Raw genomic sequence first — 17,174 nt, forward strand, 5'->3', positions numbered from 1 at the left:
TTTCTGAAAAAATCATTTTCTCATATTAAGTAATTCTAAATCTTCAAAAAAAAAAATGGACGATTTTACAAAACAGATGTTGGAAATGATGAAATTCCAACAAAGTCAACAATTAAAACTTGAAAAAAGGTTCCGAGAAGAACAATTGGCAATACAGAAACAAAACAACAGGAAGCAACTGACAATAAAAAAAAAACAGATAGAAGAGAAGCAGTTAAATTTGATAAAACAGATGGACAGAGAAAAAGAAATGAAAGAAGAACAATAGACAATACAGAAACAAAACAAAGAAGCAATTAAATTTAATGAAATACTTTGACGAAAAACAGGAAAGAGAAAAGAAAATGAATGAACAAATATTGGAATTGAAAAAAATTACATTTAGAGCAACAAAACCAGTCGGATAAAAAAATATATTTGATAATGCAAGTTTTGATGAATAAGGACAGTGGAGAAGAAATCAGCACGGCTTTTTCCCAAAATGCAATCTGGTCAGCTATTGATACATTTCACTTTGCTCCTGCGGATGACCTAACGTTTGAGGCATACTTCAGAAGATTTGAAGACTTTTTCAAGATGGATTGCAATGCATGGACGGATCAAAAGAAGGTTCGTTTATTGCTACAGAAGTTGGGTGCATCTGAACATAAATTTGTGGACTATATTTCCCCAAGAAAAACCAACAAATTGTCATTTGATGAGGCAGTCAAACTGTTAATGGAGTTATATTGTCCATAAAGAAGCCTTTTCCTTAAAGGATGGAAATGCATGGATCTTACACATAAGGAGAGTCAGAACCATACAACTTTTGCATCTATAGTTAATAAGCACTGTGACAATTCCAAGTTGTTGTCATTAACGGCGGACAATTTCAAATGCCTAATATTCACACAAGGTTTGATAGCCACAAAAGACGCCGATATAATGTTTTGTGCTCTAAATAATTGGAATTAGGACCTGATTTAATGCTTCAGAAACTGGCTGAAGATTGTTAGTGGTTCGTGGCAGTGAAGCAAGATTCCCGAAACATAGAGAAGCAGGTATTACTCACATTAAAAAGATACGCTTACAAAATAAAGGACACCTGCCCGCCAGCAATTACCAACCAAGAGGCAAATTATCAGGATAGACAAAATCCTAGGACCTTTTGTAGCAAATGTGGAGGACCTCATGAGTACAAAGCATATCAGTACCAAAGGAAAATAACATGTGACCTATTCAAGCAAGCAGGACACAAGGCCTCATATTGCAGAGCAAAAGTAGCAAAAAAGAGCTACGTAAAAACTGCAAAAATGGACTCTTCACCAACAAAGAACATAAGGAAATATGTTATGGTGAGAATCAGAAATAAAAAGGAAACTGCAACTCGATTCAGGATTGGATTTATCGATTATAAATTTTCATACATTGAAGAGAATAGGAAAGCCCACAATGACAAAGACAAAGTCGCAAGATCGGTAACTGGTGAAAAAATAAATTTTGAGGGTGAGGTGGTTATTAATGTGTCACTAAAAAGAATGACAAAAAAGCTAAAAGTGTTCGTTCTAAGGAACGCAACAAATTTATTCGGGATCGATTGAATTCAGGAATTTGAATTATGGGACTTGCCAATGAGTGATTTTTGTCACAAAGTTGAAAACCTAATGGCCAAAGCCAACAAATTCAAAAAAAGATCTCAGAAAACCTTTCTTAAAAGCTTGGATGCTGCACAAAAATAAAAGTGAGATTCGAATTGCTGCAAAAAGCCATGGAGCGTACCATTCGCTTTGAGGGAAAAAATTGAAGAAGAATTGGAAAGACTAGTTAACACTGGGATTTTGACCCCTATTTACTATAGTGAGTGGGTAGCCCCCACCGTATACGTGAAAAAATAATCTAAAGAGATTAGAGTATGCACAGATTTCTCTACCAGATTGAATGCAGCGCTCAAGGACCATCACTATTTGCCAAGTTAAATGGCAGAAAATTTTTTTCCAAAATAGTATTAACGAGGCGTACTTACAAATTACCAGTAGAGTAAGATAGTTCGAAACTTTTGTGTATCTCAACGCACAAAGGACTGTATTAATTCAATAGATTAGCATTTGGTATAAAAGTAGCACCTGCAATTTTCCAACAGGTAATTGATACTTTGCTAAACGGTTTGGATTTTGCAATAGGCTATCTGAACGATATTCTTATATGTAGTCAAAATGTTGAACATTAAAAGATCATGTATTTCAAGAATAAAAGAATATGGCTTCACATTGAAGTAAGCAAAATGCAAATTTTTGGGGGGACGAATTAAATACCTGAGTCATATAATAGATAAGGACAAGAGGAAACCCGATCCGGATATGTCCACTCCACAGCTATAAAAGGCATGTCAGAACCTCATAATATAACTACATTGCTAAGTTTTTAGGGCTCGCAAACTATTATCAAACGTTCATTAAGAACATGCATGAATTGCACGTGCCATTGATGTACTATTAAAAAAGGACAGAAAATGGGACTGGACGCCTGAGTGCCAGGCAGCGTTTAAGAAGTTAAAAGATGTATTAATGTCAAAATTATCCCTGACTCATTTCAATCCAGAAAGAGAGATTGTTGTTGCAACCGACACAAGTTCTTATAGGATTGGGGCGTGCATTCTACACAAGATGCCGGATGGGTCCTCTAAGCCAATTGCCCATGCATCAAGAACTTTACTGCCTGCCGAGAAGAATTACTCCCAAAGCAAAAAGGAAGCACTGTGGATCATATTCGGGGTTACAAAATTCCACCGATTTTTACACAGTCGTAAATTTAAATTACAAACTGACTATAAGCCACTTATAACCATCTTTGACTCTAAAAAGGTCTGCCAACTTACATAGCCAACAGATTGTAAAGGTGGGGGATCATTCTACTGAATTACGACTTCAGGATGGAATTTCTTACATCTGCAAAGTTAAGTCGTGCAGACGGATTGTCGCGATTAAATCCAAAAACAAAGGAACCACTGGAAGACACAGTAATAGCATCACTACAAAGTGAAAAGGAAGATACAATATTGTTTATAATGTTAGGTGAAAGTACAGAACAGATAAAAACATTAGTGTCTGCGTTTCCCATATTATGAGTAGTAAAAATAAGAATGCTGATAAAAAAATACGAATACGGATAGTATGATAAATAATAGTATTAATATGAATAATAAAAGTAATAACCAACAAAAAGTATTGAAGCCATAAAGTTTGTTCTCCCTGTAATATAGGCCCTGTCGGTGGGGCATTAGAATACGCCGACTGCCCCCCTGCCCTCAATGGGGGTCCTGGATATGACCTTAAACTATATCCAGTGGTGAGGCCCCAGCTTGTGAGCTTTGGGGAGTGTGGAGCCACCCTTTAATTACCATTGCTCCCAGGTCCACTCTATGGGTTGAATAGAAACTGACGTGAAAACAACAAATATATTCTATTAAAAAAAAATTTTCTTCAAAATCTTTGGATTCAGCATTAAATAACCCAAAAAGGGTTGATATGCCGTAAAACAAAAACAACCAACCAACCAACCAACCCTGTAATATAAGGTCCAAAAATAAGAATACTGCTAATAACAATAGAAGTATTAATAGTAATAATTAAAGCACTAACACGAAAGTATAACCCATTATATAAATAAAAACAATAAACAATGTAAGCTCTATTTGTAGGCCATAAAGATAATAAGCCATAAAGAAATGTAGGTACTTGTGCATTTAACGAACCAGACGTAACTCAGCATTTGCTCGGCTTTGTCCGACGCATGATGTCAACAGCCGGATATAACCGAGCGTTGCCGATTAAGCAGACGAGAATTTCGCTATCAATTGGAAGAGTGTCACAACTCAAGAAACGCTTATTTGAAGAGAGTTTTAAAAAGATAACTGACGAAATAATAATGAATATTACAAACCTTGCGGACCAGCTCAAGACCCCAGAAGCTGCACCAAACTTTTGCCAGCAACGGAAATTGTTGGCAGAAGAGAAAAGGTGTTTATTTACATTTTGGCCAGGATTGTGTACTTGCAAAGAGAACAAGCCTTTCCGACGGTTACGGTTGGAGGTGTAGAAGTGTAACATGTCGTCGATGGACCTCCATTAGGATTGGGACCTTCTCAAAATCCCGACTAACCATCGCGTGTATAATAAAAATAATATACTTATGGGCGTTTGAGATGGCATCTACAAAAAATCTCCATCGCGAATGTGGGTTACGTTCTCGCCACACAATCGTGGATTGGAAAATTTGCTGCGTGATATATGCAGGGACTATTTTCTTAGGAATCCCCGGCAGATTGGAGGCCCAGGCCATACGGTAGAAATCGACGAGTCCGTTTTTAACCGCCGGCAGACTTGTGACACCGGTCTGGGTCTTCGGTGGATACGACCCCGCCGAAAAGGAGGGTTTTTTGGTCACTGTACCAAATAGGAAGGCCGAAACACTCCTTCCACTAATAAATAAAAGGGTTTGTATTACTGTACACAGATTCGAAAAAGTTGTCAAAAAACAAATATATAACAAATATTATCAAAGGCAAGATAAGTTACTTTTCTACAAATCCGTGTTTCTGGCGAAAAAAATGTACAAATAATCCTTGTTCCTGCCCCCCCCCCCTTTTTTACGTTAAAAATTGAAAAAAAACAAAAAAAAAAACAGTTCAGACAAAAAAAAGTTAAAAAAAAAAAAAAACTTGTTTTATATGTATTTATTTTGAAAACAGAAAACAATTTCAAACAATAATAATTAAAAAAAAAAAAAAAACATAAATGAACAGTAGGTTTTTGCTTTTTATTTATCTAATTTTTTTATGTTTCTACATTTTACAATTTCATTGTACAGTTATTTTGTTGTAGCGTTGTTTTTATTTTATCGCCAACGCTCGGTTTTATCCGGCTGTTGACGTCATGCGCCGGACAAAGCCGAGCAAATGCTGAGTTACGTCTGGTTCGTTAAATGCACAAGTACCGAAATGTATTTTAACTATCTGTTTGATAAGGAAAACTATTGAAAAAAAATTGTATATTTATACTGTTCTCTGCTTTCATATGTGTGAATTTCCTGATGGCATTTGGCTAAGTATGCCTTTGCAAAAAAAGATCTGGTGATTTCTGATTTTGTTGGAGGATTAAATTTAAGAGATGGGAGAAGATTTGCGACTACTTTTGTGGTATTATGTAGCTGAGAGAGTGAGGAAAGGAGAGTAAATTATAATTTTTTTTTTTTTAGAAAGGTGACAAACTGTGCATATTCTTCCGCAAAAACACGCTGCACTATTAAGTTTGAATGGTGAGTGCAAAAGATTTGCATAGGAATGGTCTCTTTCATTTTCTATTGTGACAGTCGAGTTGGGGGAAAATGGTATTTCTGTTATCTACTCTATATTATATTGAGAGAAAAAAAAAATTCATTTTTTATTGTGTTCCATTACATTTTATACCTTTCTAAACGTACATGTATTTTCTGGAACCTTCATATATTTTCTCAATTTGATAAGCTATAAAAAATCTATTTGTATTATTTGTTATAATGATGGTTAAATAAGAAATTTCATAGTAGCAAATAATTACACTATTAATCTCACACCATCAGGTAAATCATTTAAAAATATCAAAAATAAGTTTGAATTCTGAAATTATAGCCAATACTAACTTTTATTCTCATTTTTTCTGGCAACAGAATTTTCACAATGTTTATTTTTTACTCCTTATGCCCCTGTTTTTTCCAAAACTGTTGCAAGGAGAGAATTTTGAATATTTTAAATTGCTGCCAAAATTTCAGTGTGCCACACATTATATAGGGGGAATAGTTAAGGAATTTGAGATCCATTCGGTCAAGTAAATTAAATATTGTCTACTCCTTACAAATATAAGGATCTTTACATGAAATGGAGCATGTAACATAATCACTCATGACCATTACTCAGATTAATTATATTTGTTGGTTCTTGTATGAGGAAGAAAGTTCAATTTAAGATCGCAATTTGGGCATATGTTATCGTTTGCAATTATGTGACTCTTGCTGCTCTCAGCTCTTCAGTAACATAATACAGCATTATAAAAAGTCAATATTTAAAATATTCGACTTTAAATTATTTGATTGAGTTGTAATTGACATTTTCTTTATTGGTTTGTCTCTTTTCAAAGTTTAATGAAGTTATATTTTCAAAAATTGTGTTTTGTAGCCTTTCTATAGATCTAAAATGATAATGATAGTTGTTAGTGACTGCCGATATTGTCATAAATATTGACTAAAAATTACTTTTCTGCTTTCAGATCACACTGGACACATGGCTCAGTTCTGGGATGGTTCTGGTGAGAAGAAAAAGAATGTAGATGATTCAAAGAAAGACATGACAGAATTGGGAATTGAAGTTGTTGATTTTCTATCAAATGCTGCTGGTATGTTACTCTTCCTTGTTGTTTTTAAATAAAAATATAGGCTCAAAATGATATATGGTCATGTATTATTATTTGCTACCAGAATTATTTTCTTTTTTGTTTGACTATTATGCAGCTATCTTCTCAATTCAACTCTTAAAAAATAGTTTTGGATTGATGTTTATACTATTGATGCAATATCAGTGAACCTGATGTACTCAATGAGAGCTCCTCTGTGAAAGAAGACATTCAAATATTCTACATTCAGGGGAGCACCCAAGACAAAAGACAGCACTTGCAGTGTCATTTGTGTGATCAAGAGATGAGGAGTGAGCACAGCGAATGTGATGATTCTGAATCTGGATTGAGAAATGGCCCCAACTAAACTCATCCTATCCATATAATAGCATGTTTTTACCTGGCATATAGTTTTAAAATAATGTCAAAATCATTAGTTACAGGCAATGGTTGAACTCCTAGCCTATAAGAAACAGAATGACATGTTATTGCACTGCAATAAACAAATCCACCTTTAAAAAAAAATTGTGAGACAACAAATTATTTGCATTCCCATTGGTTAAAAAAAATTAAGTAAGATCACTTTATGTCTGGAAATTGTTGAGTGAAATAAGATAAAGAAAAGGAGAATTGAGAGAAAACTTTCAGTAATTTGCATTATCATTTTTTTTTTTTTTATTATTGACTGGGACAATTTAGTTTTAATTTAATCCAGTGAAATTGAGCTTTAATGCTCGCATTAAAGTCTGAATGTAAACTTTCCTGATTGAGTTTAAAACCTTTTTCAACAGACCATTCTTTTAAGTATTTTATTTGTTCCCCCCCCCTTTTAAAACCATGTCTGAATTCATCTAATTTAATCTAAAAATGTTTGCTGTTATTGCTGTTTGGCAACTTTTCACAAAATATATTACCATACTAGCTGTACCCGGCCACGCGTTGCTGTGGCTCAGTTTGTTAAAATGGAACACATTCCTCAAGAAAAATTGCATTTTGTTCGTTTATTTACTTTTATTATTTTTTGCAATTTTTTTAATCAATAAAAGTTATTTTTTTCCCCCAAAAAAAAGATTAATTTTTTACTATAAATTGTTAGGTGAAAGTTTTTTTTCAGGAAAACTTGCACTTTTTTTTTTTTTTTTTAAAGAAATTTGGCAGTAAACGTTTCTCTTTGAAAACGGAATTTTTATTATGAAAAGAACAAATGAATGCTTTACATGAACACTGTAAATAGTTATGTGAAAGTAGAGAAAAGTTTGATTCTTTTTTTCAAGAGAATGTACAAATTATTTTTTTTTAACAGATGTTCAAAAAATAAACAGAAAAATACTTCCATCATTAATTATGCAAAAAAATAAAAATGTTGATTTAGTGTTTCAACATTATGCTTATAAATTATGATAAGACTTGCTGAGTATGCGCTGTTTTACGGTTGTTGTAAAAATGGAACGGAAACTTAAATTTCGCTTCGTTTTAATCTTTCTCAATTTTTTAATTGTGCCCCCCTAAACGAATATAATCAAAACAGTAACATTCAACAATTGTACTTTATGTATATAAACACAAAATATTTATTAAAAAAAAGTTAATAACGAAAGGGAAATAATTCCATTTTTAAACGAAAAAGTCAGTTTGGTATATCTTTTTGTTATTTTTTAGTCCAGCTTACCATTCACATTGGAAATGTCGACATTTATAGGTTGTCGGGTACGTTTACAAGGAATAAACACTCCAGTCTCGTAGATGTATCAGAATTTTTGTAGGAATTTTTCACACACCTATAATGAAACTGCGAATAAAATATAAAAAACTTGTAATTTCTCTTTTAAAAGTGGGTTGTTTATTTTCTTTATAGATTATACTTCCAAAATAAACTATTAAAGTTGTTTTAAAACTAATAGAAATATTTTTTTATTTTTTAAAAAACAGTAATGAATTTTACAAACTCAATATTTTTCAATTTTTAAACTTTAAAAATCTATCAAAATTTTTCTATTGATTCTATTTTTACGATATTTTCAGGGTCAATGTGAAATTTTATGATCTTTCCAATAAACCGATTATAATATTTTAGACAAACGTTTTTTTTTAATTCACGCCCTCCCATTTTCAAGTGTCTATTAAAAAGTAAATAATTAATTTACTCACCAAAGTTTTATATATCACAAATTGAAGAGAAAAGGTCAATAAATAATATATTCAAATTTAAAACAAAAGTAGTGTTTTTTAGAAATTTACCTGTAAAGTCTGAAGTTTAAAACCTTTTTTTAAAAAAAACATGTTTGTTTTTTGTTTTGTTTTTTTTTAAATGAAACCTTGGTCCTTGCTCCTTTAATTGAAAAAAAAAATTAGGGCTTGAGTTACATTTTTCGAGGAGTTATAAGCTTGGAAAGACGGGGTGGAATTATTCACTATTTTTCACCAAATTTCTGACACACCTACCAATCTACCCATGTTAGAACGGCTTTCGGAATAGACACCCCTAACCTTGCCAGTATACCCGAAAAGCTATAAAAGTTGACGTGTCGAATGTGAACGATGAGTTGGACGTAATGTAAAAATGTACCGAATTTAAAAGGGAACGAAATTCAAATTTCCGTTCCATTTTTACAACAACCGTAAAGCAGAGCATTCTATGCAAATTTTACCTAACTTACTGTATTAATGCTATTTTTTTTTTTTTTTTTTTTTTTAAGCAAAAAAAAAAAATATTTAGGTTTGGCTATAAATTCCTAAACTCATTTCACCCTAAATAATTTAGGTGACTGAAATAGGAATCTAATTGAATCTTTAATTTCCTGAATAGTATGCGAGAATTCATTTTTCTTCGAGTTATATCGAATTCATTAATACGGACTTTAGGGGCTTTTTTCGTAATGTTACTGTAAAAAATTATTTACGATGCTTTATTTATATAAAAAAAGCAAAAATAAATTTTTGCATTTTTTATTGACTACTGAAAACCATAACTTTAGTAAAGGTATTTTTTGTTTAAACAAAATAAAACATTTTCTCTAATAATAATTAGTTCATTATATTCTGCGATCATTATTTGATCAATACTGCAATTTTCATTAAAATTGGTTTAATTTCCTGATTTTTGGTGAATTTTTAAGTAAAGGGAGGGGTAAAAATTTGAGCGTCGGCATTCATTTTGTCTGTACCTACCATTTTTCAATGAATATTTGATAGGAAAGCGACCACGTGTCGTTAATTTAAATTAAATTTCAATCACATGGTTACATTATCAATAATCATGTGATTAAACCCATTCAAAATTTACTGATATTGTAAACACATTCTGTTTACATTAAGCCTGTAGTGTTTTTTTAGTCATGCAGTGTTGGCAACTAAGATTTTAAAAAAACCCGCGAGATCAGGAGAAAGAAATGTCCAGAAAATCGCTAGATTTTTAACTTTTATCATCTGAAATTTTCAAAAAATGCTAATTCACCCCCCACCCCCCACCCCAACTCCATATTTTAACTTCCTAGCATAAAAAAATTATAAATATAGTATATTCAATATATAAAATGTTCCGTGTTTTCTCACTATATGTGTCTGGAATTATATTGAAGCGGTTAACTCCCCAGAAGGCTTACATATTTTATCAGCTAGTTTTACCTGTTTTTTCAGAGAGGGTATTTTTTTTTTATTTTTTGCAGGAAACAAATCATAAACTTAAACTTTTTATAATAAAAGTTAAATTGAAATATACTTTAAATTAAACATCACAATAATGGTGCAACATATTTGGAAATTAGAAAAATAAAAAAACAAAAAATCTTTAGTAATTGTCTGTATTTTTGAGATGAGGTGTTTTCATTGATTGAGATTGTCGAACTGATTTCCTCATCTTGGTTGTTGTTGTCACAACGTTTCGGCCGTTTTGCCCTCCGGCCTTCGTCAGGTGTTTTGTATCGAACTGGGGAACCGTTTGTTAGGAGTCTCGAACCCAACCCTTTATTATTATTACGGGGTACCGTGTTCGGACTCCAGCTAGGCTTTGGGACATAGTTGCTGATTCTCTGTTTTTAATGTTACTTTTTCACTGCCTTCGTTCAGGATTGAACTCAGCACTTTTTGGGTAACTGTAAACTTTGATACAACGTCTAGGACCACTCGGCCATATGTCACTAGGATAATTCTTAGTTGATTTTTGTTAATGTTAAACCTATGTTGTTATTCAAGGTTTTCTCTCTCTATCAGAGTTGTCCAAATTGCATTCAGCTCTATGCTTGGTTTGCTAAGTAGGTTATGTCCGAGCATGTGAGCTGTTTCTTTAAGTTTTCTCACTTTCCAGTGGGTCTCTCTGTTTATTATTTTTACTTCATCCCAGACATGGAATAAACAAAAACTAAGGAACGAAATCTCCGACACCTTAACATCGTTCCTTGTCAAAGTGACCCAAGAAGACAGGATGAGAATCCAATCAGATCTGGATAAATCGTACAGACAAGAATATGAGAAGGTCAAAGGACGCCAAATCAAGAAGCTCACAAAGCTCAAAGACCAGAGGAATGTAACATCAAAACACCGCTCACCTGTGAAAGCGGTCATCAACCTCAGCAGCCGCCAACTGAGTCACTCAGAGGAAGCAGTACTAAATAGAGGTCTCAACTTCGCAACAACAACCAAACGCGTTCCATTCTTAGATATCACAACACACATGGAAGATATAGCCTTGAGAATCCCATCAACCCAAGGTGATGAAATAAGATGGAAAGTGAGACAAGTACTCGAGAAAGCCAAGCCTCCTAAATCAAACATCTCTCGGGAAGATAGGCTGGCTATAAGAACCCTACAGAGTGACAGCAGTATAATAATTCTACCAGCAGACAAAGGCAATGCTACTGTGGTGATGGACATGTCGGAGTACTCTGAAAAAATGGCAGGCCTAATCGCAGATGGTAGCTACGGTAAAATAAAGAAGGACCCAACTTGGAAAACCGAAAGAAAGCTGTTACAAATCCTTACGAAAAACAAGGAACACATCGCTCCGATGAGATATAGACAGCTGGTCCAGCATTACAGTAAGCTACCACATATGTACGGTCTCCCCAAGATACACAAAGACGGTATTCCACTCAGACCCATAGTGAGCTGCCGAGGCTCAGCATGCCACCCAGTGAGCAGGTACCTTGTGGATATAATAAACCCATTAGCAGGCAAGTCAGCAACACATGTAAAGAATTCTGCCCACTTCACGGAACTGATTAAGGGAGCACCCATCAGTACAAACCAAATGGTAAGCCTAGATGTGGTTAGCCTGTTCGCTAAAGTCCCAACTAGTGAGGCACTAGCAGTAATTCAAGACAAACTAGCTGCAGACCTCTCCATAGAAGAGCGCACATGTGTACCATTGCCAAACTTAATGGAAATGCTGACATTCTGCATAGAAACAACCTACTTCAGAATGGGTACTGACCTATATCGACAAGAGGAGGGACTAGCTATGGGCTCGCCATTATCACCAGTGATGGCGAACATATACATGGAATACTTCGAAGACATGGCCTTAGGTTCAGCTCCCTTAAAGCCCACCATGTGGCTAAGATACGTTGATGACACCTTCATACTCTGGCCCCATCAGGAAGACATCCAGGCTCTCCTAGACCATGTGAACTCAATAAGACCATCGATACAGTTCACAATGGAGAAAGAAAAAGATAACCAACTGGACTTCCTTGATATACTCATATCACACACAGAGCATGGGTTTAAGACATCCGTATATCGCAAGCCTACCTTCACCGGACAATACCTAAACTTCAACTCCCATCACCCATACAGTATCAAACATGGAATCGCACGCTGCTTACAACATCGAGCAGAGACAATAAGTTGCGACACCATTACATACCACCAAGAAATGGTCAGGTTGAAGAATACCCTCCGTCGTAACAACTACCCCGATAGCATACTATCCACCAGACGTGTTAATAGTATAAGAGAGGAGAATGAAACCCAAAAACCTCCAACGGTCTGCCTACCATACATACGAGGCATCTCCGAAAAGATTCAGAGAATATGTGCCCCCTACAACATCAGGACGGTATTCAAAAGTGAGTCAATACTCAGACGGCACCTGGTACGAGCAAAAAAATGACCAAAAACTGCATATACTCCATCCCATGCAGTTGCAGAAAGGTTTACAAAGGTGAAACATGCCACCCCCTTAAAGTAAGGGTGGAAGAACACCGAAAAGTGGTAACTAAAGGGGAGACGGAAAAATCGGGTATAGCCAACCATGTCTGGATGGAGAGGGGGGACCATCGCCGCCTATGGGATGAAGTAAAAATAATAAACAGAGAGACCCACTGGAAAGTGAGAAAACTTAAAGAAACAGCTCACATGCTCGGACATAACAACCTACTGAGCAAACCAAGCATAGAGCTGAATGCAATTTGGACACCTCTGATAGAGAGAGAAAACCTTGAATGACAACATAGGTTTAACATTAACAAAAATCAACTAAGAATTATCCTAGTGACATATGGCCGAGTGGTCCTAGACGTTGTATCAAAGTTTACAGTTACCCAAAGGTGCTGAGTTCAATCCTGAACGAAGGCAGTGAAAAGTAACATTCAAAACAGAGAATCAGCAACTATGTCCCAGAGCCTAGCTGGAGTCCGAACACAGTACCCCCGTAATAATAATAAAGGGTTGGGTTCGAGACTCCTAACAAACCGTTCATCTGACGAAGGCTGGAGGGCAAAACGGCCGAAACGTTGTGACAATAACAACCAAGATGAGGAAGTCAGTCCGACAATCTCAATCAACAAAAAAACTTTGTTTTAGCATGTTAAAAGTATTTAGGTTGGTAGATAATTAAATTCTACTGTATTGGTATAAGTTTTTTTTTTTTTTTTTTTTTTTTTTTTTGCTGTTGTTTCTTGCTTTTTACAATTTCCGACTAAATACTTCTAAATTAAGCAGGGTTTCTTAGATCTTATTTTAAACTAAACTTCGGAGGTTGGAATGTCTCCCCTCCCCACCTAAAATGTACTTGGAAAAATCGATTTTATAGCAAGATTTAAGAATGGTTAGCCAAAAAAAAAAGTGAAAAACAAAACAAATAATCAATAAATAATTGTTACCAAAGGCAATAAATGCTACTTTTTTTTTTTTTTAGTTTATTTTATGTTTTAAAGTATTTTCAAGCGCTTTTCTTTATTTTTTAATCTAAAATTGCGGGTGTGTGGGTGCCAAATATCTCCAGATTTTCTAGAATTCCCCGCTAGATTGCAAACGAAATCTCCAGATCTAGCAGGAAAACCGCTAAATTGGAAACACTGGTCACGTGACAGGAAGCAGTAATAAATAATTGTCCCAAAATAAAAAAATGGCCTATTTATAATTGTCCCAAAATAAAAAAAATGACCTATTTATCATAGAAAAATTAAGTATAATGTTATAATTAAAAAGAAATATATAAAAACATACATGGATATAGTAAACATATTATACCAAAACGTGGAAGCCATCCGTCCAGTGGTTTTTTAGACTGTTAATTGCGAACGAACCAAGAGTTACATTTTTATATATATAAAAACAAAAAACAATAGATCTAAATTTTGAAATTTATTTTTGATTTTCCAAATTAAGGAAAAATATTTTTTTTCAAATTGAGGAAAAATATTTAAAAAAATTGCCATATTATTTATAAAGTTTCAATTAAATCACCCCATTCTTATATTCAATAAAGTAGTTGATTCTAATTTGTCTAGTTAGTTGTCTAAATATGATCTGTTTTCTTCAATTGTATTTTCACAAGTTTAACATCCTGTTTTTTTTTGTTTTTTTTTAGTTAGCATATATCATCTTACTTAATACAAACTTTTTTTTTATCTCATATAAATTTAATTACTATTAATATTATTGAATTAATGTTTCAATTTTTATCTATTGCAAAATAATAAAATTAACAATGTTTCTTAAAATATTACTTTTTTATAGGATTACTAGCTAAGGAACGAAGAGAGAAAAATTCCAATCATGGAAAGACTGGTGGACCACCCCGTTTGCCCCCTCGTGTGCGGGGCAACCAGGGTGCTGATATGGTTACTATGAACCTTCAGTTCCCTGTACTCTCCCTGTACCACTCTCTCCTACCTGGTAAATAATTTTTTTTTTTTTCAGGGAAGGGTGGGTACTTACTCTTACTTACTTACTCTTGTGTTCACTATCTACTTTTAGCTGAGATGTAAGATCTCTGCTTTTATTTTTTTTTATTTTTACAAAGTACAAATCGGTATAAACTTTTTATCCTTATTTTTTTTGGCTATTTTCGTTTTCTCTTTTATTTTCTCTATTTTTTTTTTTCTCTTTCTACCACATTTTGTTTTGCCTTACTTCATCTCCCTCTTTCTGAAAATGCTGCCATGGTTGAAAAAAAGTAATTGAATTCAAAGCACACATGCAGAAGTTGTATTATGTCGCCATATTTGATTTGGAGAAAAATATATATATATATTTAATAAGTGGATAGTCCTTAATCCGCGGAGTTTCAAAGAAATACTTTCCTTCTCATCAGAGGGTAAGAATTAGCAAAATGCGGGATCGGATTTTGCATACAAAAGTATTTGATGAAACTGCAAGTAAATCAAAGATCTTACGTGATAACAAAAAGTGAAGCAGAGGGAATATGGTGAAGAAGAAGGTGATTTCACATGAATGGATAGGAATTTATTTTATTTATTTATATATATATATATATATTGACAAAATGAACATTTCTGAGCTCATAACATTGTATATATTGTCACGACCTTGAAATCCACTGAGAATGGCGGAAGACAGTGATGTAACAAAATGTATATATAAAAAGTAATGTTCTCCGAGTTTGTAGCAAATTGCTAACGTAGGGAAAAATGGGGATATCCGATTCTCAGGACACCAGTAAAATATATATATATATATATATATATGATAGTCAAATACATATAAAAATAACAAGACGAAAACAGGTGGAAAACTAATAAAATTTTATTTATAAAAAAATACAATTCAGTTTAAAAAAACAAGAGAGAGAAATAAAAATATATGCAAATAAAACAATCTTATATCAGTTATGTTTTCCGAGTGAAAAATATCCAACATGCAACAAAATCAATATTCATAAAAAAATAGTCTGCCAACATGGAAGAGATGCAGGAGAGATAAATAAAACATGATAGGAACTCCCATTTCTTTTCTTTTATGACTTTTTTTTTGTCTTTCTTTTTGTTTGTTTAATGTTCATTCTTCCTTCAATACTATGCATAATTTGTGATGACAATTTATTTCATTCTTGTATTTTGCAGTGATTTGTGATGCAAGATTGTGTGCATTCATTTTAAATTGTTATCTGCTTCAGCAGCCATATATAAAATTCTTCGATTCTTAAAGCTTATTTCCTCATCTTTTGCTGAAAAACATTTGTACAATTTCTCTACTTGGTTAACTTTTCTTCTCTTTCCATCACGAACAAATTTGTTCTTTCGCCATTTTTTTTTTTCAACAACTCAATAACATAATCTCTTGCATTTCACCCTTCTCTGTCAGGCTCATGCTTGTTCATCCAGGTGCCACGATTACGTCAATTCTGTTACTGTTGATTTCAACGCTGCAGCTGCTACTGACCTGCTGGTTTAATCAACTCCCCCTCTCTTTATAGGCTCTCTTCCTCTCTCTTACTCTTGTCCCTTTCTCCCGTTAATAGATTTTCTCTCTTTTCTCTCTCCTTTCTCCCGTTAATAAGTTCTCTTTTTTTTCCTCTCAATAGGTCCTCTTTTTTTTTTCTCTCTCAATAGATTCTCTTTTTTTTTTTCTCTCAATAGATTCTCTTTTTTTTTTTCTCTCAATAGATTCTCTTTTTTTTTTTCTCTCAATAGATTCTCTCTTTTTATTTTTTCTCTCAATAGATTCTCTTTTTTTTTCCTCTCAATGGATTCTCTTTTTTTTTTACCTCTCAATAGATTCTCTTTTTTTTTTTTCTCTCAATAGGTTCTCTTTTTTTTTCCTCTCAATAGATTCTCTTTTTTTTCCTCTCAATAGATTCTCTTTTTTTTCCTCTCAATAGATTCTCTTTTTTTTTTTCTCTCAATAGATTCTCTTTTTTTTTTCTCTCAATAGATTCTCTTTTTTTTTTCTCTCAATAGATTCTCTTTTTTTTTTCTCTCAATAGATTCTCTTTTTTTTTTTTCTCTCAATAGGTTCTCTTTTTTTTTTCCTCTCAATAGATTCTCTTTTTTTTTCCTCTCAATAGATTCTCTTTTTTTTTCCTCTCAATAGATTCTCTTTTTTTTCTCTCAATAGGTTCTCTTTTTTTTTTCCTCTCAATAGATTCTCTTTTTTTCCTCTCAATAGATTCTCTTTTTTTTTTTCTCTCAATAGATTCTCTTTTTTTCCTCTCAATAGATTCTCTTTTTTTTCCTCTCAATAGATTCTCTTTTTTTTCCTCTCAATAGATTCTCTTTTTTTTTTCCTCTCAATAGATTCTCTTTTTTTTCTTTCCTCTCAATAGATTCTCTTTTTTTTTTTCTCTCAATAGATTCTCTTTTTTTCCTCTCAATAGATTCTCTTTTTTTTCCTCTCAATAGATTCTCTTTTTTTTTTCCTCTCAATAGATTCTCTTTTTTTTCCTCTCAATAGATTCTCTTTTTTTTCTCTCAATAGATTCTCTTTTTTTTTTTCTCTCAATAGATTCTCTTTTTTTTTTTTCTCTCAATAGGTTCTCTTTTTTTTTTCCTCTCAATAGATTCTCTTTTTTTTTCCTCTCAATAGATTCTC

At 33.3% G+C, this 17,174-nt stretch overlaps 1 protein-coding gene across 2 annotated transcripts in view; it reads left to right on the top strand.

The window, feature by feature from the left end:
* Nucleotides 1-17,174, top strand: part of LOC145255729 (dual E2 ubiquitin-conjugating enzyme/E3 ubiquitin-protein ligase BIRC6-like) — a 515,468-nt gene that overhangs the window by 359,772 nt on the left and 138,522 nt on the right. For both annotated transcript variants that reach the window (XM_080114338.1, XM_080114339.1), the window contains exons 46-47: nucleotides 6,279-6,404; nucleotides 14,361-14,519. In XM_080114338.1, the coding sequence (XP_079970464.1) occupies nucleotides 6,279-6,404; nucleotides 14,361-14,519 (285 nt within the window). The remainder of the gene's footprint in view (nucleotides 1-6,278; nucleotides 6,405-14,360; nucleotides 14,520-17,174) is intronic.

Source organism: Euprymna scolopes, chromosome 31 (genome assembly GCF_053919585.1).
Source record: "Euprymna scolopes isolate OS-2025 chromosome 31, ASM5391958v1, whole genome shotgun sequence".
NCBI lineage: Eukaryota > Metazoa > Mollusca > Cephalopoda > Sepiida > Sepiolidae > Euprymna > Euprymna scolopes.